This window comes from Python bivittatus, unplaced genomic scaffold, assembly GCF_059951505.1.
Source record: "Python bivittatus isolate LINGU-HERP-01145 unplaced genomic scaffold, Pbiv_v1 ctg000370_np1212, whole genome shotgun sequence".
NCBI lineage: Eukaryota > Metazoa > Chordata > Lepidosauria > Squamata > Pythonidae > Python > Python bivittatus.
Genome location: NW_028277062.1, coordinates 2,193,589 through 2,218,001, shown reverse-complemented (window position 1 = coordinate 2,218,001; position 24,413 = coordinate 2,193,589). Strand labels below are relative to the sequence as shown.

The window sequence follows — 24,413 nt, the reverse complement described above, 5'->3', positions numbered from 1 at the left end:
GGGTCAGCCCAGGGCGGGCCGCTGCTTCACCCCACCTCCTGACGGAGCTGCTGGGGCTGTCCTGGCAGAGGGGAGCGCGAGGTCTGTGCGTTGCTCAGCCCCCAGCCTCCTGCCCTCAGGTTGCTGAACGAAGCCACGGGCTCCCTCCTGGACGACGTGCAGCTCGTGAACACCTTGCAGACCTCCAAGCTCACGGCCACAGAAGTCACCGAGCAGCTGGAAACCAGCGAGATGACTGAGATCAAAATTGACACGGCTCGGGAGGCGAGTACCCATGTTGCTGGCCTGCCTCCACAGGATCCTCTTTGGCCGAAAGGAGCCATAGAGGGGGAAGGCATGACAGCCCCCAAGGCTGCTGCTCCAGCCTTCCGGCGTGGGGCATGGGGGGGCTCCCTGCGGCCATCCTCTGGTTGTTCGCTCACTGGCCCACTGCGGTGCTCCTGTAGGCCTATCGGCCGTGTGCTCAGAGGGCCTCCATCCTCTTCTTCGTCCTCAACGACATGGGGCGAATCGACCCCATGTACCAGTTCTCCCTGGATGCCTACATCGACCTCTTCAACCTCAGCATTAACAAGAGCCATCGGAGCAACAAGCTGGACGAGCGAATCCGCCATCTCAATGAATACCATACCTACGCCGTCTACAGGTTCGCTCCCCCTTCCGCCAGCCCCCTGGCCACGGGCAGAGGAAGGGCTCCTAGCACTACAAATCAGAAGGCGCCAGCCACCCTTCCACTGTTCCTGGTGAAAAGGGTGGGAAGGGTGGCACGTGGCCTGGCCCCTCCTCCCTGTACAGGTTAAAGTTTGCGGCTAAGCAGTTCCGCAGCGAGTCACCCCCTTCTGCTGATGCGCCCGGAGACGGACTCTTTTCCTGCCCTTTCTCCTTGCCACGGAGTCCTCTCGGTGGGGCCAGAGTCAGGTTCAGGGGCCCGGTTCCCTGCTTCCCTTTCCTTGAGATTAGGGGAAGATGAGCTGACTTCTGCTCCCACAAACCCTGGGAGCTCGGTCTTCGTGCAGCGAGGCCTGAGAGTCTGGTAGGGAGCCTCTCCAAGGTTTCTTCTTCCCCCCCCCCCGCTTTGCTCAGGTACACCTGCCGGGGTCTCTTTGAGCGACACAAGCTGCTCTTCAGCTTCCAGATGTGCGCCAAAATCCTGGAAGTGTCTGGCACCCTCAAGATGGACGAGTACAACTTCTTCCTGCGCGGGGGAGTGGTCAGTGCTGGAGGAGGGCTGGGTGCAGTCCTGGGCTTGCGGGACGATACATCCCGAGGAAGGGCCGGGAGTGGCTTCTGGTTTTTTTGTGGGGGGGCTACCTGATCTCCTTCAGTGGCTGAGGTTTTCCTCCTGCTTGTTTTGTGGATTCGGCTCGGCCAGGGAGCCCCCAGGTGCCTCTTCCGATTCCAGCCTTCCCCCTTACGCCTTGGGCCGCAGGAGCCTGCTTTTATTTGCTGCTCAGTGAAAGGGGCTTGATCCCTACGGGGCCGATCGGGTGCTGGCTCCGGGCCTCCCGCCTCGGAGCTCAGGCACTTTTTGCCCAGGGGAGGGTGGGTCAGAAGGGGGCCATCTTGGGATGCAAGAACTGGGAGATGCTCCCAGTGCCTGAATGCAATCCGAAGAGGGCTTGGAGGTTGGCCCAGCCCCCTTCCCCCTTCCTGCATTCACGTGGCCAGGCCATGTTCAGGAACCCTCTGGGCCGCCTCAGAGTTTGCCCAGGTGCTCCTCGCTTAGCCACTGGGTCTCCTGGGAAGACCACCTCTTCCTGGAGGAAGCCTTTCCCCCCGGGGGAGAGGCAGGGCCCCCGGCTCTGGCACTGCTGTTTGAGGCTTTGGGCAGTTTCTCAGTTTCACTTCACCCAGAGGAGAAGCCCCTGCCCCAAAGGCATCATTCCCCTGCTTGTCCCTGCGGCAGGTGCTGGACCGGGAAGGGCAGATGGACAACCCTTGCACCAGCTGGCTGTCCGATATCTACTGGGACAACATCACCGAGTTGGACAAGCTCACCAACTTCCATGGCATCATGAACTCCTTTGAACAGTATCCCAGGGACTGGAACCTTTGGTACACCAGCTCCAAGCCGGAGAAGGCCATGCTGCCAGGTTCGGCACCAGGCTGAGCTCTTCCAGAGCCCACTCCCAGCTTCCTTTCCCCTCCTGCGACACGCACCCACTTTGGGCAGAGAAGCGGGACCGGTTCAGCCTCTGCTCCGTTCAGCCCAAGTGGGGAAGGGCTCTGCGGTCCGTGAGAGGATCCGGGATCTGGAGTCCCTCCTGTGGCCAGTCAAAGCCGCCCCCCCGGGCTGGTGGGGCCCCCGGCTCTCCTCCAGCCCCAGCCAGGCCGACCGCCTCTCCCACCCCTTGTCCCCCTCCAGGCGAGTGGGAAAACTCCTGCAACCAGATGCAGCGCATGCTCGTCGTCCGGTCTCTGCGCCCGGACCGGGTGGCCTTCTGCGTTACGGCATTCATCGTCTCCAACCTGGGCTCCCAATTTATCGAGCCCCCGGTGCTCCACATGAAGTCGGTGAGCGAGCGATACCTGGCATGCCAGGGGGCCAGGCGGCTCCCCCAGCGCCCTTCTTGCGGCGGGTGCCCCCTTCTCAACTGGACTCGGTGGGAGAGTTGGCCCCCAGCATTCACCCCCATGGCAGAGGGGCCGTCCGCAGCCCGTGCCCCTCTTGCTTCTGCCAGGGCCCGCTGGGTGGGCAGGGGGGCAGCTGCATTTCCCACCCACCCCCGCCTTTTCCTCTCCTCCTTTCCGCTTGCAGGTGGTGGACGACTCCACCACGAAGACCCCCCTGATCTTTGTGCTGTCTCCAGGCGTCGACCCCACCTCCTCCCTGCTTCAGCTGGCCGAGCAATCCGGCATGGCTCAGCGTTTCCATGCCCTCTCCTTGGGTCAGGGTCAGGCGCCCATCGCCACACGCATGATTAAAGACGGGGTCCACCAGGGTGAGTGCCAAGCCCTTGCACCTCCCTCACCTGGAGGGATGCCCCCATCTTCATCGCCCCGTTCTCCCCCGGGGCTTCCCTGGTGAGTCTTCTCGGGGCTTCACCTCCGCAGGTAACTGGGTCTTCCTGGCCAACTGCCACCTGTCTCTTTCCTGGATGCCTCAGCTGGACAAGCTGGTGGAGCAGCTGCAGGTCGAAGAACCACACCCCTCCTTCCGCCTGTGGCTCAGCTCCAGCCCCCATCCCGACTTCCCCATCTCTATCCTGCAGGCTGGCATCAAGATGACAACGGAGCCTCCCACAGTAAGGATGGGGAGCCTGGCAGCTGCCAAGGCATTTGGGAAGGGGCTGAGTCTCTCCCAAAGGAGTCCCGACTTTGCCCACCTCTGCAAGTAACGCCTTGCGGTTCTGCCTTCCCTCAGTCTGAACGGCCAGTTTCCCACCCTCTTCCTTCTTGGTGGGAAAGGTCAAGGGGGGGCAGTTTTCTGTGAAGCAGAGGGCGAGGGTCTCCCCCTCTGCACAAACATGCAGCCTGAGAAAGAGTCGATGGGAGGTTTGCCGGGGCCCTGAAGCAGTGATAAGCCCAGAGGGCCGGCTGCTCTTTCTCCAGCACTGGGGAAGAGGGCTGGGGAGCCAAGCCAAACGGCTCTTTGTCCAGAAGAACGGCCGCCGGTTGTCCATCCAAGGAGGTCATGCTTGGACAACCTAGAACAGCGTTTCTCAACCGTGGCCCCTTTAAGACTAGTGGACTTCAACTCCCAGAATTCCCCAGCCAGCACGGCTGGCTGGGGAATTCTGGGAGTTGAAGTCCACACGTCTTAAAGCAGTCAAGGTTGAGAAACACTGGCCTAAAAAGTCGGGCCTTGGATCTCCAGCAGGGTTTGTCTCCCACAGGGCTTGAAGGCCAACATGAAGCGCTTGTACCACCTCATCACGGACCCCCAGTTCAACCGCTGCACAAAGCCGAGCAAGTACAAGAAGCTGCTCTTTGCCCTCTGCTTCTTCCACAGCATCCTGCTGGAGCGCAAGAAGTTTCTGCAGCTGGGCTGGAACATCATCTATGGCTTCAACGACTCGGATTTTGAGGTGGAGACCCCGGGAGGGAGGCAGCGGCGGCAGGCGGGGCAGGATGGCCGCCGAAAGCTGGGAGAGAGGTCTCGGTGCCCTCCCTCCTTGGGCTTGGGGGCCCGGGGGCTCCGGGAGCTGTTGCACACTCCTGCTGGGCCATCTTTGCATCTGCCGTGAGATGGAGATATGGGGCTGGTGGCAGAGAGATGGATTCTGGTTGCTCAGCTCAGGAGCCATCTTGGCATAGCCTGTAAGCTGCATGTGGAAGAGGAGGAGCCCAGAGTTTGACACCTCTGGCCCAGAGCCTCCACCTCTGGCTCCACCCTCATTGCTCAGCCCCCTCCTCTCCTCCAGGTGTCGGAGAATCTCCTTAGCCTCTACCTGGATGAGTACGAGGACACCCCCTGGGACGCCCTCAAGTACCTGATCGCTGGGGTCAACTACGGAGGCCACGTGACGGACGACTGGGACCGGCGCCTCCTGACCACGTACATCAACGACTACTTCTGCGAACAGAGTGTGGCTGCCCCCTTCTACAAGTTGGTACTGGGGACGGAGCTGGGGAAAGATCGCCTTCTGTGTCGGCGGGCCTATTGGGGGCGGGGGGGCGGACAAGCAGGGAGAGCCTTTATCTGGAAGAGGAGGCCCACCTAGGGCCTCCCCGGCACTGATGGAAACTCCTTCTCAGCCTAAGCTTGATCTAGGAGGACATTCTGGCTGTCCCGTAGCTCAGAGTTTCTCCACCTCCACAACCTGAAGGGGTGTGGACTTCGACTCCCAGAATTCCCCAGCCAGCACATGCTGGCTGGGGAATTCTGGGAGTCGAAGTCCCCTCATCTTAAAGTGGCCGAGGTTGAGGAACGCTGCCTCGGCAGCTTGCCGGGCCCTCCTCAGTGGACAGCCCTCATGAGGGTTACATGAGGCGCGCTTTGATGCTCTTTTGCGTGACGTTGCAGAACTGTAGCCCATTTGCCTTGGGCTTTATTGCAGAGAAGGCTGCTGTTTCCTGCACCAGCGGCCAGATCATAATGGACTTTTTATCATAAAAATGCCTTTCTCTATTTCTAACAATGAAGCAAACTTGCTTTTTTTTTTTTTTTTTGGGCAACGAACGCTCGATTGGCCGGACCGGTCGCCTGCCAGAAGCCCAGCTCCTTTCCTGCTTGGGGTCTGCTGAATATCATGCCCGTCTGGTGAGCTCTAAGTCCCCTCTGCTCTCTCTGCAGGCTGACCGTGCTAGACACCTACTACATTCCCAAGGATGGCAACCTGAACTCGTACAGGGAATACATCAGCCTGCTGCCGGGCATGGATCCTCCAGAGGCCTTTGGCCAGCACCCCAACGCTGACGTGGCTTCGCAGATCACGGAGGCCAGGACACTCTTCGAAACCCTGCTCTCCCTCCAGCCCCAGACCACGCCCACTGGGGTGGCTGGGCAGAGCCGCGAGGACAAGGTACCAGCCTCTTCCTGAAGTCCCGCTTGGCGCCACCTGAGCTGACCTGGGCCAACAGCAGACTTTCAAGGTCGACCTTCTTTGTTCTGATCCTCAGGGCAATCCTGGGGCTCATTCCTAGCAAGGGAAATTCCTTCCGCCAGAGAGCCGCCCCCCCCCCACTTCTCGCTCTGCGCGTAGGGACAGCTGATCTCGCACACACTCAGATGCGCTTCTGAGATCACGGCAGCCCCGGGAGCTGAAAGGTGCTATCAGCAATGCGTGTTCTCGTGGCACGGCCCTCCTGTTTGCATGAAGCCAAAGCCTATTGCTGCAGATGTCAGAATTCCCTGTTATTCTCCTTGAGATCATGGAGCCAACCCCTGCTTAGTGCAGGCATCCAAAGCTGAGAGCCGACAGATGGTCGTCCCACTTGACTCCAGTCCATCCAGCTGAAGAGAGCCCAACACCTTCAAGTTGCTGGCTCCTCTGCTGAACTCTCCTTGGTGGAGAGCTAGGAGTGGACAAGACGCCTTCCTGCAGAAGGTCTCTCTTCACCTTGTGCTCTTGTGCCCCCCCCCATAGGTGCTGGAGCTCTCATCCGACGTGCGCAGCAAGATTCCAGAGGAGATCGACTACGAGGGCACCTGCAAGGTGCTGTCCACCGATCCCTCCCCTCTCAATGTGGTCTTGTTGCAAGAGATCCAGCGCTACAACTCCTTGCTGCAGATCATCAGGTGAGGGGGCACCCAGGAATTCCAGCCCAGACACATTCCAGTCCCTCCCTCTTGTGTGGGGCGGCGAGGTTCTGGGTCTCCGGTTAGCAAACCCACCACGGAGCATCGCTGGGTCAGAACATCAGAGCTTTTCCCAAACTCACTGTGGTAGTTCCTCCAAAGAGAACTGGAGCTTGGGCTGCAGGTGTCCTGAAGTGAGAACGGCCTCTTTCAGCTGTGAAACAGAGGCCAGGAAGGCCTGCTTGGGGGTTGGATTACTCCTGGAGAACTGTCGCAGGGCTCTTAACGCTTAGAACAATCCCTGTCCGCATCTGCTCTCCAGAGGCTTAGGGACGTGTGTGTCTCTAAACTGGCCCCGATACGGAAATGCTCAACCGGACCTCAGAATCTTTCCAAGGTGGCCAACGCAACTTTTAGTATGATATAAGGAGGAAATGATTCAACACGCAAGGAATAATAACAACTAATTTTAAAATGAAATTTTAATTTAAACATAATCAAATTTAATGAAAAAGAATGCTTGGAACGATGAATTGAAAGTGGCTGTGGATGACAAAAAATGCAGAGAAGGGAAGGTCGTATAACGTGCAGAGAGGGAAAAAGGTCGCTGCAAAGAATTTCGTCAAAAAGAGCAAGATTCAATGAGGCAGAGAAAATGCAGAGCAATCTTGTTGGAAATAAATGCTGGTTTTGGAGTGGGCGAAGAGGAGTCTCCAGCAGAGTGAACAGAATCAGAAAAGCGGTGCAGTGAAACCGAAGTAAGGCAATGCTGAAAGGAGTATTTTAGAGATGTGTATGGAAAGAGCGGTGGTACGTCAGTGGAACTGAAATGAATGCTGTACGCATTGGTGCTCAAGAAAAACAGATGAAAAGGAAATAATAAATGCCGTGAGAATGTTGAAAAATGGAAAGGCCCACGGTATCGTTGGAGAAAAGTTAAAATAGGGATGCTTAGTCTGTTTAGTGTATCTTGTTGAGTATGTGTGTGGATGATGAAATGAAAAGGCTGAGGATGGGGAAATGCATACTAGACACAGATTGCTGCAAAGACGAGGAGGAGAGATGCTGTATAACATGCGGAGAGAGACTGTTGCAGAGAATGCCCCCAGCGCGAAGCTTAAGACTAAGCGAGACAGAGAAAAGGCAGCGCAATTTTGATGGAGATAAAAGAATGGCAGAGCTTCAGATGCAATGCTGCGGTCGCCATCTTGACTTTTTTGACCCCACCCTGTGGGCGCCCCTGCCCCATCCTGTTTCTTCTTTGGGGACCATGGCCCTCAGCATGCTTGGTCCCCCCTGGCCTAGAGTGTCCCCCCCCCCGCTCTGACGCCTGCCGCCCCTTGCAGCTCATCGCTGGTGGAGCTGGAGAAAGGCATTCAGGGCCTGGTGGTCATGTCAACGGACCTGGAGGAGATCTTCAACTGCATCTTTGATGCCCGCGTGCCCCCCATGTGGGAAAGGGTAAGGGGCCTTCTCTTTCCTCCTCCATGCTTGTTTCGTCTTGTGGGGCAAGGGGAGAAATGCCTTGGCAATGTTCCTGGGGGGTCCCCTCTGCCCTACCACCTCCTGCTCTGCAGGCAGAGAGGCCCTGGTCGCTCCAGAGCCCCTGCAGAGGGGAAGGCCCCGTGCCAGGAAGGAGGTAGCCCCGGCCTGCTGCTTCCAAAGTGGGATCCCCCGCCCGGCACCTGCAGCTGGCGTGGGGATTGGCACCTTCTCAGCTCTCGCCCACCCCCCCTTGCAGGCCTACCCCTCCCAGAAACCCCTGGCCGCCTGGACCCGGGACCTGGGCCAGCGCGTGGAGCAGTTTGGCCGCTGGGCGAAGACGGCTCACCCACCCGTGCTCTTCTGGCTGTCGGGGTTCACCTTCCCCACCGGCTTCCTGACGGCCGTGTTGCAGGCAGCGGCACGCCAGAACAATGTACGAGGGGACGCAGGGGGCAGTGCGGGGCAGCCCGTGGGGAGGGAGGCCGGCCGGGGGGCCTGGGTGGTGCATCCTGCCTCTTTTCGCAGATCTCCGTGGACACCCTTTCCTGGGAGTTCATCGTCTCCACCGTGGATGACAACAACCTAGTGTACCCCCCCAAGGTAAGTGGCCCCCTCGCCACCCCCCGGCAGAAGGTGGCCTCCCCGGCCCGCCTTCAGCTTCGTGCCCTGTTCTTCCCGGCAGGAGGGCGTGTGGGTGCGGGGCCTCTTCTTGGAGGGCGCCGGCTGGGACAAGAAGAACTCCTGCCTGGTGGAAGCGGAGCCCATGCAGCTGGTCTGCCCCATCCCCACCATTCACTTCAAGCCCGCCGAGAGCAAGAAGAAGAGCGGCAAAGGTGGGGACCTGGGTGGGCGGGCAGGCGGGGGGCTGGCAGGGCTGCGCAGGGAGGGTCTCCCGCCGCTGGGCTGCCCAGCCCCTGAGCTGTCGGGCTCTCCTCTCCCCCCGCCGCAGGGATCTACTCCTGCCCTTGCTACTACTACCCCAACCGGGCGGGCACCTCTGGGCGACCCTCCTTCGTCATCGGTGTGGACCTGCGCTCCGGAGCCATGACCCCCGACCACTGGATCAAGCGCGGGACCGCCTTGCTGATGAGCCTGGACACGTGAGAAGCCCTGGCCGGGGGGGCCTCAAGCCTCCCCCCTCTGCCCCCCCCCCGAAAGTGTAATAAAGCTGTTTGGATGACCGTTTCTGGCTGCGTTTGGATCCCGTGGCTGCTTGGCCTCTCCGCAGATTTAGCCCCCTCCGTTCCAACCAGGCTCAGCGCCCAGCGCCCAGCGCCCCCTCCGCTTACAGGCGAGGCGAGGCGGGGAACCTCGCAGGTGGGGGGTGTTTGAGCAGCCTCCCCCGGCCCGCAGATTGGGAGCGGAGGGAGGAAAGGAAATACCTTTCGGGTGACACAGCCCTGCGCTGAGCCGCTTGCCTGCTGGCCAGAGAGGCAGCAAGCCGGGCACCAGACCCGGCGGGCCGGGGGGCGGGCCCTGTCCAGCAGGAGCGGGGGCCAGCCGTGGGCCCAAGAAGCTGGGGGAGCCGGGGGGCCGGCTCAGGTCAGATCCGGGCGCCGCGGGGCCGCGTGCCTCCGGGAAGGAGAGGCTGCGGGCTGAGTGCGGGGTCCTGGGAAGAACAGCAGAGCCCGGGCGGCGGCAGCCTGGTCACAGCCGGGCCGGTCTACATGACCGCGGGGTGCCCCTCCCCCGGGCTGGCGCGGCCCCTCCGCGGGGTCCCTCCTCGGCCGGCGCGGGCCGGGCGGGGCGAGTGGGGCGGGGCGGCGGCGGGCGCCTGGCCGCTGGGCGGGCGGAGGAGGGGCTCCCGGCTCCTGCCCAGGGAGCCCGAGTGACACGAGCGGGGAGGGGGAGCGCGGAGCCCGGCAGCGTCGGGAAATGCAACTGCGCAACGGGCAGTACTTTTCCAGGCGCGGAGCCGCCGCCGCCGCCGCTGCACGCGCAGGGGGGGAGCGCCCCGGCTCCGCGCCCCTCCCGCCCCGGCCCGCCGGGACCCCTGCCCGCCGCGCAGCTCCCGCCGGCGAGGATGCTGGTGCGCCGCGGCGGGGTCCCGGGAGAGGCAGGCGGGCGCGCCGCTCGGCCGCGCGAGGGCAGGGCAGGGCAGGGCAGGGGGCTTCGGCTGCCCCCGCCGTCGCAGGTAAGCGAGCCGGGCGGGCGCAGCGGATGGTCCGGGAAGGGGCTCCCTGCGCGCGGGGCTCCCCCGCCGGTGCCGTGCGAAGGCGCGCAACTTCGCCGGACGCGCCCGCGCTCGGGCCGGGTCGGCCGGTCCCCCCGACGGGGCTCCAGCGCGCCTTCGCAGCCCCCTTCCAGGCCGCCGCCCCCTCGTTCTTTCGCCGCGGTGGGGCTGGGGCGCGTCTCGGTCCCAAGCGGAGGTCTCGACTTGTGGTCTGGAAGGGGGCGTCGCCCCGCTGCTGCTTCCGTAGCCCGCGGGGGTGAACGGCTAGCGACGCGAGCAGCGGCGTGGCTGCGCCTCGGGCGGGGGTCTTCCTCGCCGCCTGCGTCCCTCTTGCCCCTCCACTCGGCGCCCTCCTTTCCGCCCTGCCTTTAGTGGTGGTTCGGGGAGAGACTGGATAGCCTCTAGGGAGGCCCGGCCGCAGCGTCCTGGCTCCGGTCCCCCTGCTTTTGCGGGGAGGCTGGGTTGAGGCTGAGTCCCCCGCCCATGCCAGGCTCCAGCTGGGGAAGGGGGCTGCGTGTGAAGTGGGCTGGGCCGAAGGCCAAGATTCCTGCAGTCCCTGGAGAGGAAGTGCGTGGTAATGTGGGGTGGGTGGGGGGTAAAAAGGAGGTTTGGTTTGGCCCGACGGGAGAGCGGCCCCTGCGGATCCGGACCTCCGCAGATCTCTCCTTCATGCATGGGGCCCTCGTGAGACGGGGTGGGGGGAGCCTTCCCCTTAACTTCAAAGAGTCATGTTGCTTTGTTTGCACGTGGCACACTCCGTTTGCATGGCCACAGTCTTTCTGTCTTTGACCTCAGGACAGCCTTGCGAGGAAGCGGTGCTGGAGAGAATTCCGGGGGAACTTGAACCCAGCCCCCAAACCCTCCGTCCCTTAGCTTCCCGGGGTGTGCGACTCCAGTAAGCCAGCAGCCTTGATAGCCATCTCTGTGCTGGCCTCTGGGAGAAAAACAAACCAGCTTCCATCTGGAGGAGCCAAGTTCTTCCTTTGCTGGGCATTAAAAACAGAAAGAAAAAAAAAAAGAAACTCGGAAATGATTTTCCTACTTCGCTGTTTTGAAATGTAAACGAAGAAAGGGGGGGGGACCTCGCAGCTTGCCTTCCTATTGGGCGCCTTGACTGAATTGTGCAGTTGTTTTGCCCAATCAGGACGGAGGGGGCTTGTCCTGTGTCATAGCCGCCTGCAAGGGGGCTGCTGGGTTCTAGAAACCAGGGGTGAAGCGGGTGATTAGAGGTGGGGTCAGCATCTGGCGGACTTATTTGTTGGGGCTAGCCTAGGAGTGGGGAGACCCAGCTTCTGGCCCCCTCCCAGCCATGGAGGCTCCCTGGGGGGCTCTGAGCGGCCCCTCCCTCTCAGCCCGGTTTACTGGCAGGGCTGAGCTGGGGGGGCGCTGGAGGGCACAAACTGTACTCTGCCCGTGCCTTTTGCTCCTGAATGGGAGGCGGGACGGAAACGCAGGCGACTTGTCTAGAGCTCAGCCCCTGCAGCCGATATTCAGATTTCAGTTTGCAGCCGGGGGGGCTTTGCGGACCCCTCTTTCTCTAGCCCCACGGCGGAGAGAGAAGGATGGACATGCCTGTGGGAAATAAAGCCCTGATGGGTCACTTTCAAGCTTTTGAATGGAGGAAGTGTTTAGCAACTCCCTGAAACTCATATGTCCTATACCAGTGTTTTTTAACCTTGGCCACTCGAAGATGGGGGGACTTCAACTCCCAGAATTCCCCAGCCAGCATGGCTGGCTGGGGAATTCTGGGAGTTGAAGTCCCCCATCATCAAGCGGCCAAGGTTGAAAAACACTGTCCTACGCCATCATGATAGCCTGGTTAAAGATTTTTTTCCCAATATCACTTTCCTTCTGTGGGCCCAACCCGTGACAAAACCAACTAAGCCGTTATTGTCCCCCTCCACAAAGATGGAATCCAGTCATTCCATTGTAAATCACAGTTTCTGGGTTAGTTTGTTGTAAACCCAACTTTAAGCCATGGCTTAGCAAGAAAGAGTCTCTCTTTCTAAGCGCCAGGCTCAGAAGGGCCTTGAAATGGCCACTGATTCTCCCAAACCCAGTGCAGGACTGGCTCGGCTCGGCTCTAGAGGGAGCGATGAAGAAGCGATGAGTAGCTCCTGAGCATGTTCAGAGGGCCATTTGTCAGGATCACAAACACAGGAAGAGACAGACGTGGGCCGGCTGACGCGGGCTGTCGAGCAGGTAACCGAGTGCCCTGCCTTTGGCCACCGGGTTTTCTCCAGACCTTGGGGTGAAGCTCCCATCATCCCCAGCCAACATAGCCATAGGAGTTGTGATCCAGCAGTCTTGGGACCGACGCTGCTACAAACAGGCATTGTAATGTAATGGATCTCCACGAGAGGGCAAGCGAAGACTGGAAAAGGGAAAGAGACCCTGTTGTGTAGTTCGAAGTCAACAACGAGGGGGCGGTTAAGAAAAAGTTAGACCTGAACCACGAAACTTAGCCATGGAACACTTTTCCTTCACTTAAAAGTCAAGGCTGCCGTCTTGGGAGCGTTACTCTGCTGCTGCTGCTTCTGTTAGTGTCTCTGAGCACATACAGAATGCATTTCTAGAATGAGCTCTGGAAGCTGACTTCAGTATCGGGGATCCCTTTTTTAAAAGACAAGTGAATCGCTGCCGTTGAGCCAACGTTGCTCCCCCCCCCATTTTTTTAATACGCTATTCGGGCACAAACGGTTCACAACCCTCAGGAGAAGGTTAGGCTCTCAAGAACGCGCATCTCGACCGGCTGGTGCAGGAGGGATGACATTTGGTTGAGAAAGGCTGCCGCAGAGCTCGGGGTTCTTTTTGGCTCAGTTGCAAAAAGGTATTTTTCACCCACATGCCCTCCTTTTGTGCCTGTGATGCGATGCCAGGTGTTTAGGCAAACCCTCAATCTCCATCTCTGTTTCTCAAGAGAGGGAGGCTGTAATTCACTTCTTAATTACAGTTTTCAGCCAATTTAGCTGGGCCCCTAACCCTTCCCCAGCTCCAGCCCCATATGCTGTTTGAAGAAACCATAAGGCCTTGGATTTAATGAGCAGGTGTGGAGAAGATGTTTACCAAACGCCTGGGTCTCAAATCTCCTCTCTTAGGGACTAGGATCTTGTTAATGTGGTGCTGAATTTCACCCCCTTGGGGCTCTGATTTCGGCAGAGACAGATGCAGAAGTAAAAAACGGAGCTGGTGCCGGGAGAAGGGGTGTTTCTGTATTTCCCACCGGGCAAACCTGTGGCTAGTTTGGTGCAGCCCTCCCCCAGCTCCTCTGCCTGCCCCCCTTTTTATCGTTGGTCCTTAATTTAGCCCGGGGAAGGGTGCTCGAGTTCGCGTGCCTCCTTGGAGTCTGTTAGAAACCTGAGAACGCCAGAATTAGGTGGCTCGGCTGAGCGCCCTCCTGTTAGTGAACCCAATCTCTCCCCAGTCTAACCGCTAGACACCACTGCCTTCGGAGTCTTCCTTCCCTGCCAGATGCTTTGCATCCTTGGGGAAGCCTTATTCAACCCCTTCTGCCCCCCCCGGGACACTTCTTCCGTGTGGCCCCAGTTTCCTTTGTTACCTGAACAGCTGGCATCTGGCCTGCAGCGCCTGATGCCACGCCTCTTACCTCTGCCAGGAAGGAACAAGACTTCCTCCTGTGTCAGGCGAGCAGGCTGGATCCTGCAATTGCAGGGCAAGCGTAGAAGATGCTGCAGGCAGGATTCCTCGACCCAGCCCGCTGCAGAAGTGTCGGACTTGGAGTCCCATCATCCACGCACCCTGTGGTGGGAGGGCCAGAAACCGTCCCCCTTGGGTGTCAGCTTGCTGCCTGATCGCGTGAGCTGAGACTAAGGGAGCGGATCTCACCTGGCGTGCGCAGGCCGCACCTCATGCACAGGCTGCTGAGGACAGCGTGCCTCAGTTTTCTGTCTGTAGAAACAGGGTTAATAAAGCAGCCTCTGACGTAGGTTGGGGCACAGTCGAGCCACGTCCCTGGTTCAGTTCCGGACGTTTGCGAGGAGAGTCTTGGAAGAGCTTTCATCTGAAATCCTTTTATGCAGGTTCGCGATGTGGGATTTCCTCCCTGGCCCAGAAGACGGGCAGCGAGGGCAAGGTTCTTGGTGTCCCACCTGCTGAACCTGCCAGGCCCCAAAAGTAGCCCTCGAAGGATGGCGGTGCCCAACCTCAATTCTACCCCAGAAAGTCAGGTGCAAGTTCGGTGCAGATCCCAGACCCTCCCCGGTTGTGGCGAAGGTGCCATGCTTGATGTGGCTGCGGGAGCCGTTGGCTTCTGCCCTCCCTCTCCTCACTTCGCAGGTGTGCAAAACAGGAAACTGCCCCCCCCAGATAATAGGCGGGGAGGCTGTTCTTCCTTGGGTGCAACGTAAGGGGTCTAAGCAGAAGGGCCTTGGTGGGCCCCTCGCTTTCTAATTCTGACCTTTAGCCACAGAGAGTTGGGGTTACCTGGTGGTCGAAGCAGGTGCTTCTCTGCCCATCGTGGGTGCCGTGTTTAACCCCGCTTGCAATTCCACAACCTATATGTCCTTGAGAATGAAATCTGGGAGTTGCAACTGCCTTGGATTAATTTCTGGGTGTTCCGCATTGCCCATGTCTGTTCCCTCACCTAGTGAGCTCAAATGCACAGGCTTGCACGTTTTTGGGAGCCATTTTTTTTTAAAGCTATGTACGTATGTGCCTAAAATGATAGCCTTGAGGCACCTTGTAGATTTGGCACCGCGTTCTGGTTCTTTTCCAGATGGGCTGGGTGGCTGGGATGATGGGAGTCGTCCTCCGGCGTGTCTGGAGGGCCCCATGTTGGGGAGGGCTGGACCTTCTATTTCCAGCAAGTTGCACGTTGTAGCCCTGGTGCGTGCACACTGCACCCTCACCACAAGCAGTCGCGCATGGAGGTTGCTGGGGGCCTCTGCTTGTGCTCAGCTGCAGCGGATGAATGATTAACCTGCAGGCACCTTTGCTCTCACCTGGAAACGGTGCCACAGGTGCTCCCCCCCCCTTCCTCTCCATCTGCCTGCCCTTCCCAGTCTGGCAGGTTTCTCACATGGAATATTAATGTTTGCACGGCTTTGTTCTTTGTGGTCTCCTTCCCTCCGCGCCGCTGGGAGGGACGGCCGGTTTCCCAACTGCAAGAGGCAGCCCATGCAGAAGCCGCCCACCCCTTCCTGCCTGCCTGCCCCACGCCCTGCTTGCACCTGGCAACCCTTTGCTGCCCGAGGCCTGGCGGCTGGCGCCATTGGGTCCAACCTGTCCCGCGCCAACGAGTTCTGTGAGTTGTTCACAGATGCGGGAAGAGCATGGCTGGCTGCGAGGCGGGAGAAAGTCTGGCGACCTGTATTTCCAGCCGGAGCATTGCGCCATGTGGGAAGGAGTTCCGCAGGGGAGCTGGCGTGCGAAAGCTGGCTCCGGCATGGGTGGGGCCGTCGTGCCAGCTCAGGGCTTGCTGGTGCAGTTGCAGCGGCCTTTCCAAACTCAGGCGGGTGGGGGGGAGGAGGGCACGAGGGCCAGGGCGCCGTGCGGGCTCCGCAGAAGCCCTGCAGCAGCTTCCAGGCCGGCGGCCGACCTTCTGTGGCCCTCGGTCTTTCCACCTGCCCAGAGGGAGGGAGGAAAGGGCAGGAAAATGGGTAGCTCCTCTTATCCGGCGAAGCCCCAGTCCAGAGGCGACCCCCTCCCCGCTCCCACTTCTGCGCCAGCCTCAGAACATGTGCAGAGGGCGTAGGGCTCTGAACGTGCGCCGAGCGCGTTTCCTTCCTGCGGGAGCGTGGGGCTCCTGGCTCCGGGACCGGCCTGCAGGTCTGCGGCCCCAGCACCTGTTCTCTTCGGAGAGGAAGTGGCGATGCGGCTGTGCTTCCTTCTGGCACGCTCCACTTCTGCACACGCAGGGTGGGGGTGGGTGGCGCACACTCACGGCCGGGCCCAGAGATGGGGGGGAGGGAGGCCCGGCCGCTCAGCTGCTGTGCTTGCCTTGTTGCCATGGCAACAGCGGCAGGCATGTTTGCCCTCATCCCCAGCCACCCTATTAACTTTTCAGGGATGCTGACATCACCGGCCCGGCAGCCAATGGCCTCCTGGCGACGGCTTTGTTGCTCGGGCGATGGGAGGGGAGCTTGGAAACAGCTGCTAAGGGAGGCACGTGCAGGCACGCACATCCACAGGGCACGCCCGGACACGCTCCCGCACACATGGAACACGTCTGCACATGCGAGCCCTGGGGGGGTTAGTCAGGGACAGGCTGTGCCCCGCAGAACTTTTGCTCCTCTACCTGCGGGTCTAGCCGGGACGCCTGGCCGCCTTTTCCAGGCCTCCAAGTCCACTGAGGCACCGCTTGCCAACGCTCCGGCCTGCCTGGGCCTGGGCTCCAGTGCCCATCCTTCCCGGCCGGCTGGTGTCTGGTGCCACCGGAGGGTGCCGGTGTCCCCTCCTGTGCTTCACCCCCTCCATACTTCTGCCCAGCTCCCTGGAGAAAAAGCACCGGGGGGGGTCCTTGCGCTGCAATGCGCCATCTGTTTTCTCAGCTCAGGTTCCTGCTCTCTCTGCCCCCCCTGCCGCCCCCCCCCAAATCTCTGCAAGACTTCTTCAGTTTCTGATGGCTCGCCTCAGATTTCTGGGCTTTGCCCCCAGAATTGGAGGGAGATCGGTCCAGATTAAGGGGGCCACTGTCTCTTTCCCCTGCCCAGGCCGGTGCTCTGCTGGGTGCCCGAGAGAGCTCTTGGCCGTGCCCGTGAGGGTTGTGGGCCCAGGGGGTTGTGGCCCCAAGTGGGGGAGGGCCAGATTAAAGCCTGCCCCCCGCCCGTTTTCCTTGCCACGGGTCGCCTTGTCCTCCTGTCTCCCCAAAGCCCCAGCTGGTTCTAGAGCAGGGTTCCTCAACCTTGGCGACTTGAAGATGCGTGGACTTCAACTCCCAGAATTCCCCAGCTGGAGTCCACGCATCTTCAAGTCGCCAAGGTTGAGGAACCCTGTTCTAGAGGACGGAGAACCCAGGAACGTGTGGAGGGCGATCCAAGCCCGGGGCAGGCGAACGTCCTTCGGGATCTCACTCTGGGTCTTGGGCAAGGATCCCAGCCGGCTGTAAAACCAAGGACGGGTCTCTGGATGAGTAACAGCCCCGTTTTTCCTTTTAGGGTTCCCCGGGGCCACTGCCTGGCTCCTCACTTGCCCTCCAAGACCGGGGACTCCTTCCTCCGCAGCCACCACGTCACGGTGAGTGTGGCTCTGCGCCTCCTCCTCTTCCCGGTGACTTTCTGCCTTCCTTAGCTAAGCATCGTCCACCTCCATTTCCCAGAGCTGGAGAACCGAGCCCGGCCCTGTTTGTTGCCCAGAGATTCCCAGGATTGTCACAGCTCCCCCTCCATCTTGGAGGTGGACGTAGGGGAGGTGGATTGCAACTCCCATCAGCCACCTGGTAGCCAGGCACTTCTGGGACACTCCAGGTTAGGGGGAAGTCTAGTTCCCCCATTTTTTTATGCAGAGTCCCAGAGTTGCTGGGTCGGGTGGAATCACCACCGCCGCCACCACCACAGGGCTGTGATGCCAAGACTGACGTCCTGGAAGAAAAGCCCTGCCGAAATGTGGCACCTGCTGGGGGGCGCCGTGGGGAAAGAGTGGCGTAGCGCAGCTGTGGCTGGAGGGGATCAGGGGTCCCGTGGCAGATGTAGACACCTGGCTTGTACGTGGGGGGAGAGGGCTGAGGGCCTGTCCTGCTGCTCGGCTCACGGAGGGGCCAGCACCCGAGAGAAAACCGGGCAAACAGAGGTTTCCATCCTGCCCCCTGCCTCTGTGGGGTGGGAAGGCTTGGGCTGGGATCAGGAGGAAAGTGAGCCTCACTTAGGGGGCTATGAAGAAGGGGTGCAATTCCAAATGCTGGGGCTCCTGGGATTTGGGGCAAGGGTGAGGTGGGGCGGGGTGAGTCAGAGGGGCCGTGTCACTCGTCCCTGGGGCCCATTCTACTGCTGCCGCCCTGCTCCTGCTCCTCCTCCTCCTCCTCCTCCTCCCCCCCCATCTGCCCCCTCTTCCCCACCTTGCCTTCACTTTGCAAGCAGCTTATATAATGGCTGCTGTTAACTTGTCCTGGTTTGAACTCTCCCGTCTCTTGAATTGGCAAAGCAGAACAGGAGGGGGAGGGGGGAGATTGCGTGTGGCAGCGCTGTGGATCAGGATCAGGCCGTCAGAGAGGCGAGGAGGAGAATCCGCTTGGAAGCAGTGGATGTGGGTATGTGGGTCAGATTTTAGGGCTCTGCTGGAGAAACGTTTGCACCTTGATCGGTCCGGCGAGGAGTTGCAAAAGGCACGTCCTTTGGGGGGGATCTCTCCCCCCCCTTAAATCTGCCTTGACCTCTGCCTCTTATCTCTGGAGGGTCACCCTCAGAGTCTGCCTTCCATAAGAAGCCAGGAGGCACAGAATCTCCGACTTCAGACGATCCTTTTGCCACCCCCCCCCCAACTGCATGTTGCCTGCAAATAAATAAATGCAGGTGGAATACTGTAAGAAGGAAAAAAGAATCCCAGGCCAGAGATTTCCCTTCTGCCCCCCCCACCGCCCCCATGCAATGGGTATTGCAAGGCGGTGGGGTTTGGGAATCTAGTCAGGGCTGTGTCAAATTGCCAGGATTTTGGGGGGGGGGGACGGGGAGGAGGTTTGCAGAAACTTGGGCTGGTGCATGCGGAAGGGGGAAGAGGAGGCAGGAAATCAGAGGGAGACAAAGCGGTGGGGGGAGAGGGGCCGGGTTTCAATTTTGCCCCTAACTCTTGGCTGCATCTGCTCCTCTCCCGGTCCGAGGTGGGGTGAAAGGTCATTGGAGATTACGTCGCCTCCACACGTGCCCTCCGGCAGTTGCTGGGTAACACGGGGTCCCCCCTCGCCTCGCCATTCAAGCCAAAGCTATAAATATTCCCTGAGTTCCTCCAGGGACTTGTCTTGCTAGCGGGATGGGGGGGAGTGGGGGGTGGAGGGAGGAGGGAGGGAGCGACGGTGGGTTGCAGATTTCCATTCGGCTTTACCCGGGGAGGCAAGCTGGATCCCCACCCTGGAAGTCTCCCTGCCAAGACACTCAGCTCATCCCCAGTCCTCTCTCCCTGCTCTCCAGCTGTTGGGGAAGCCCCCATCTTCCCCACCCACCGTGCTCCAGGATTGGTGCTGTGGGGGGGGGAGGAGCAGGCTTCCAAAGCCAGACTCAAGTGCACACACTGCGTGCACACACATGCACACACGCACACACCCCCTCCTCTTTCCTGCAACTGTTGATAAGGATACTCAAGTGGAAGGTGTACTCCGCTTGCCTTATCGCCCCTCTGACTCCCATAGGCAAGGCCTCCCCCCCCCCCCCCCGTTCCAGCCAGGGCAGGCAGTGAAAAAGTTGTGAGTGGCACACTGACTGCTGCCCAGCCAGGTGGCCTGAAAAGATGGTTTGCTTCTCCTGGTTTCCCCAGGAGCACGTCCCAGACACGGAGAAACTGTGTCTCCCACAAGCAGCCCTCTGACTATGGAGGCTGGGAGGGGCCCACGCTTTTCCCCTGGCAATGGGCCTCGCTGCCTGACTGGTGGGGTGGGGGGAGCTTGAATTCAGAGCACCTCCTGGACTCTGCATTTCTCCCATTTGCAGGCGTTCCTTTGGCCTCTGCCTTCCTGGCTGATTTTGAGGGGAGGGCCATCTGCCTCCCATCTGTGGTTGGGAGTCGGGAAGGTATTGAGTGGGTCCGAGCAATTATTTTGGATTCTCTCGTTTCCCGTCCTCCCCGCAGAGGAATTCCTCCTTTCAGGGCAGGCCTGCGCTCTCTCGATATGGAAGAGGAACGGAGAACCCAGGTTTTGGTTTGGGGGGGCGTGGGGCTGGAAGCCACATTGGTAAGACGACAGGGCTGCTCTCGCTGCTAGGGAAATGCAGCTTTCGGGATGGGGAGGGCTGAGCCCATCCAAGGGAGGGCCCTCGCATTTGACCACTTTGGGGAGAATGGCATGGCGGCATGGAAGCAGGTGTGGAACAGTTTCACCCCTCTCGAGCCCCCAAAGGGGGGGACATCTTCAGGGGAACCGAATGCTGGGACTGGTAGAAAGAACAACTTGGAGCTGTTGGGAGGGAATGGCGTTCTGCGCTTGCCCAGAGGCACTGCTAGAGACAGTTGGGGGGTGTTGGGGCTCTCTGTCCCTTGGTAAAGTTTTCTGGAAGAGGGATTGCAACAACTAGCACTCCCAGCCAAAGCCTCAATGATGCCAAGTTGATGCCACCTGTGTGGCAACATTGAGGTGATTGTGTCATCATCCTAAGCGTGTTTTCCCTGCGCCATCGTGGGCACCCCTGGCTATGTTGCCAGTCCCAGAATTACTGGCCAGCATGGCTGGTGACTGACAGCAGCACTCCTAATCGGGTGCTCACAGCACGTAGTAAAAAAAGTTGAGATGGCAACGGTGCCATTGAAGCTCTGCCCGTTCCTAAGTGCATGGCACCATTCCGGCCACCATGCCCAGAGGGATCACAGGTCCCAATGTGAGAACGGTGGCTTCTGCTCCATTTCTGAACCCTGGGTTTCCATATTTTTCAACCAAGACGCATTGGGAAAAATATGGGGTCTTTCTGTCCAGAGGGTATCTCCCATCTCCACCTGTTGCCGTTGGTGAATGGGGACATTCCGCTGCCCCACTTGGGGAGGGTTTAGAGCAGGCCACCCGAAGGGCAAAGACGGACCTTTGAACCCGTCCAGGCTGTTTTGGAGAGGTTCTGTTTAAAACAATACTCAAATGAAAGGAAGGGGTGACCACCGTGGGGGACCTCTTGGCCATTTCAGAAAGGTGTTGGGGATCCTCAGGGGAGTCATCCCAGGACAGCGAGTTCAAGAACCTCTAGGACAAGCCAGCCCTAGGGAGGAGCAGGTGGAGGGCCAAGGGAGGTTGGACCTGGCTTGTTTGGCAGCCCTGTCTGCCACCCTGGGCACCGCTCTCCCTCTTCTGGGAACAGCTGTACCGGCTCACCCGGGCAGGGATCCACCATTCCTGTGCCTGTGGGTAGAGCGGCGGGGAGGGCTGCAGCATCCTCCGAGGTCACCCCTTGTCTGGTCCACAGCAGATAAAACTGCCTCCCCTCCTTCCCCTCTTCCTCCCGGGCACTGGGATACCCGCCTGCCCACCTGCCCTGCCATCTACCCCCCCCACACTTTGGTTTTTTCAGGAAATTCTCTTGTTCCAAAGAGCAGGACCTCTCTGCAACCCCCCCGCCCCCGTCTTCTTCCTCCTCCTCATCCCCCAGCGAGCCCAGCGTGGTGGCTTTCCAGCCTCCTGGTCTGTCCGTCCTGCCTGCCTGCCTGCCTGCTTTCCTTCCTTCCTGCCTTCCTGCCTGCCTTCCTTCCTTCCGTCCTGCCTTCTCCGCCTGTGGGTGAGCCGTCCCTGCTTCTCCGCCAGTGGGCTCTCCAGCACATGTGAGCGAGCTGGGAACATGGAAGTGAGGCCGCCTTTTGCCGGAAAGGGAGGGGGAGGAGGAGGATATGTCTGGGCTTGGGGAAGGGGGGGCTAGGAGGGGGTTGGGCACGGAACACAACCCTCATTTCTTTGTTTGAGTAGAGACTGGGGGGGGAGCGAGCGAAGGCAAGCCAGCCACCGAGTGTGCGAGGGACTTAGTGAGATCGCTTTCGTAGGGCTGAGCTCGGTGGATTTATCCTAGTTGGCACCAAGTCCGCTCCCAAAGAAGCAAGCTTGGCCTTTTTTTTTTTTTTTGCCCTTTTGATTTTTTTTTTCTTTTTCCCCTTGGGGGGTTGGAAAATTTACAGGTTTTTTTTCTTTTCCCAGCCAGGCGAGGGGAGATCCCCAGGAACGAAGCCCTCTTCTGCCCCCAAATCTTAGCCGTCCCCTTCTGCAGGTAATGTTGGCTCTCTGCACCCCTCCTTCTCCTGCGCTGTCTGTCTGGCTCCCCCTGTTTTTCTTTTTTCTACCTTGTTAAGCAGTTTTGGGGGGTCTGGACTTAGCCGATCTTGCTTGACGTCCGTGTGTGTGTGTCTCTGGGAGGGAGGCAGCCTTGTGTTGGGGGGGGAGCCGTGTGTGCGTACAGGGCTTCCTGGCTGCTTTTCGTGGCTTTGTTATCGGGTGGGAAGAAAAGTGAAGGGACGGGGTGGAGGAACCCGTCTGGCACAGGCCTGGCCTCCCTCCCTTGCGGGCGGGCTGGCTGGCTGGCTGCTGCCGCTGTCTCAGTGGCACACGCATGCCCCCGGACAAGGGAGCTTTTAAAGGAACAGACAACAGACCAGCTGGCCCGGGCTGGACGCAGGAAGGACACTGCTCCAGCTGGGCGCCCTTACCCCGCCTGGCTCGGCTTGCCTGCTGCAAACGGGGTGCCCGGCAGTTCCAGGGCGGCGGTGGTGGCGGAGGTGCAGAATCGGGATCTCGCACTCTTTGGAGTTGCTCCTATCCCAAGCTGGTGGGTGGCTCAGAGGTGGGCGAGAACTCGCCAGAGCCCCGAGCCTCGCCACGGCCGGCTTGAATGGGTCTCCTGCGCCTTCTCGGGAAATCGGCTGGTCTGGGCAGCGGAGGGCTGTCCCCACGGCCCTTCGGGAGGCCACAGACCAAGTCCTACCTCTGGCCAGTCGAGCCCCAGCGTCTCCGTGGCAACAAACTGGGATCAGCCCAGCCGCTCTCGTGTTAGAAACCAGTTGACAGAACCCTGGGACCAGCTGTCTGCTTCCGGCTTGTTCGGATCACAACTACCGGGCTGCCCTCGGCGTTTTCCTGTGGGTGCCCTGGAAGAGAAGCTGGGGAACCAGCTGCCTTGGAAGTTGGGATGTCAGGTTCCAGGGACACCACTCTGTTGTGAGGATCAGCACAAATCAGGTGGAAGGTACTGGCAGGTGGCCACCCTGAACTGGTTCCTTAAGAGCTGGAGCGGATCTGGCCAAGTCCCCTCGGGAGAACAGGGGACGAATTCTGCTCTGGATGGAGGGTCTGGTATGAAATTGATCCGTGTTTGGTGCCTGCTGGTTTCATTCCTTTCCCCAGCTGGGAAGAGACCGTTCTCTGGCTCAGCCTCGGTCTACAAAACCCACGCTTTGGTTTCATGGCACAACTTCCAACTTTCCTCGTGTTCCATCCCCCGTCGGGACAGGACAGGCTCAGAGAGTTGCCCAAATCGAAGATCGATGGCAATTTTTTGAAAATCGGAGTGGAGGCAGGGTGTGAAATAGCCAACCTGTGAGGCACAAGGAGGATGGTGTCATTTGGGGGAGCTGAACTGTGTGACTTTGAGGGGGTCTTGGGGGGGCTCTGTGGGGCGAATGTGCGTGTGCGTGTGGCAGGCGGAGGTAGATGGTTTGGGGCAGAGGGCAGCTGCTTGAGACAAGAGTATTGAGAGCCAGAATGGAAGTAAGAAGGAAGTTTTGGGTGGCAAAAGTTTCATGTGGGTTTCCGACTGGCAGGGAATCTCTCTCTCTGGAAAGGCACCCGCTTATTGTGGGTAATTGGAGCCAGCTTGGAAATAGGAAGGTGATGGATGAAGGGGAAGATAGAGGTGCAGACCTTTCGGAGGCAGCAGAAGTTGGGGTGAACTCAGCTGCTATAGACTGTGTTGTGGAGGATGGAGGGGAAAAGGGGTCTGTTTACAATTAAATGGGGGGGGGGCTTTAGCTTCCTTGCTCAGCCAGCCTTGACTTTAAAGCATTTCGGGGAGGGTGTGGGTGACCGCCAGAGGGAGAGTGAAGAAAGTTTTGCAACTAAATCCATGCCAACTGAGCACACACAAGGGCTTTTTTGTGAAGGGCAGAATGGGGGGGCCGGAGCTGGGGGTGAGAAGAATTCTGTGCAAATCAAATGGGGGTTGAACAAGGCACTGTCTTGTGGGTTGTCACGGGCTGCGCCCCTGACTCTGGTTTCCACGGTAGGATTCCCCCCAGATGAATGCAAGACAGTTAGAAAGCTGGGAATGCTCCTGAGCACATACAGAGTGCTTTTTGACCAGTGAGGGATGTTGGTAATCAGGTGTTCAAGGGCTAAAGGAGTTGAGACAGAGAAAACTGTTTCTGGAGGTTAAATGGCAGAGGGTGGAGGTGGGGGCTCTGCCAGCTGGTCACAGTGTCCCTCGGGCGCAATCCAGGTGTTGAGGCTTGGGTGCCTGCCCCAGGTGAGACGGGCAGGGTGTGTGCAGCAAGGCAAGGAGGGTGGCACCAACCGGTTGGGCAGGCAATCAAGCACAGCAAGTGGGTGCTGAGGACGGGCCAGCCAAGGTGAGGCCCCTGTGCTGATTTTTTCTTGGTGTGTGTTTTTTGGAACGTTTATGGTGTGTTTCTGCTAGAGCCGGGCAGGATGGGGGTGGCAGGCGCAGAAATCGTTTTTTTCCCTTATGCTTTTAAATAGGTGTTGCATGTGGTGTGTGAGATAGAGAGCGAGTGTGGGACGGTTGGGTCCCCTTGCTTGGCTAAGAAATAGGGGAGGGGGCTGTGAGCTGGCAGGGGCTCCCTTGACCCCTGGAAAGGCTTCTGGACTGGACAGGTTGACTCCGCAGGGGTCAGAGCTCACTTTCTGATGCTGCGGCCGCTGGAAGTGGGGTAGCCACAGGGCCAAGAACGTGGAGATGGGAGGGTCATGTGAGGTCATAGGGAAGGTTCTCTGGG

General features: G+C 59.6%; 2 protein-coding genes across 11 annotated transcripts in view; both read left to right on the top strand.

The window, feature by feature from the left end:
• DNAH2 (dynein axonemal heavy chain 2) overlaps window positions 1-8,843 on the top strand; it is a 74,611-nt gene extending 65,768 nt beyond the window's left edge. The window contains exons 72-87 of the mRNA XM_088142315.1: window positions 120-264; window positions 447-646; window positions 1,084-1,210; window positions 1,907-2,093; window positions 2,366-2,514; window positions 2,759-2,942; window positions 3,055-3,245; window positions 3,837-4,028; window positions 4,365-4,549; window positions 5,237-5,465; window positions 6,030-6,181; window positions 7,528-7,642; window positions 7,923-8,099; window positions 8,192-8,266; window positions 8,349-8,499; window positions 8,616-8,843. Coding sequence (XP_087998441.1) covers window positions 120-264; window positions 447-646; window positions 1,084-1,210; window positions 1,907-2,093; window positions 2,366-2,514; window positions 2,759-2,942; window positions 3,055-3,245; window positions 3,837-4,028; window positions 4,365-4,549; window positions 5,237-5,465; window positions 6,030-6,181; window positions 7,528-7,642; window positions 7,923-8,099; window positions 8,192-8,266; window positions 8,349-8,499; window positions 8,616-8,770 — 2,614 coding nt within the window. The 3' untranslated portion in view covers window positions 8,771-8,843. The remainder of the gene's footprint in view (window positions 1-119; window positions 265-446; window positions 647-1,083; window positions 1,211-1,906; window positions 2,094-2,365; window positions 2,515-2,758; window positions 2,943-3,054; window positions 3,246-3,836; window positions 4,029-4,364; window positions 4,550-5,236; window positions 5,466-6,029; window positions 6,182-7,527; window positions 7,643-7,922; window positions 8,100-8,191; window positions 8,267-8,348; window positions 8,500-8,615) is intronic.
• Window positions 8,844-9,492: 649 nt separating this feature from the next.
• The window catches only part of KDM6B (lysine demethylase 6B), a 60,523-nt gene continuing 45,602 nt past the window's right edge, over window positions 9,493-24,413 (top strand). For 4 of the 10 annotated variants that reach the window (XM_088142301.1, XM_088142310.1, XM_088142311.1 and 1 more), the window contains exons 1-3: window positions 9,493-9,800; window positions 16,955-17,033; window positions 21,607-21,676. The gene's annotated coding sequence lies outside the window, so the exon portion shown is untranslated. Of the gene's footprint in view, window positions 9,801-16,775; window positions 17,034-18,023; window positions 18,043-21,606; window positions 21,677-24,413 lie in introns of those variants that run through there. The other 6 variants (XM_088142303.1, XM_088142305.1, XM_088142302.1 and 3 more) reach the window with 6 other exon arrangements.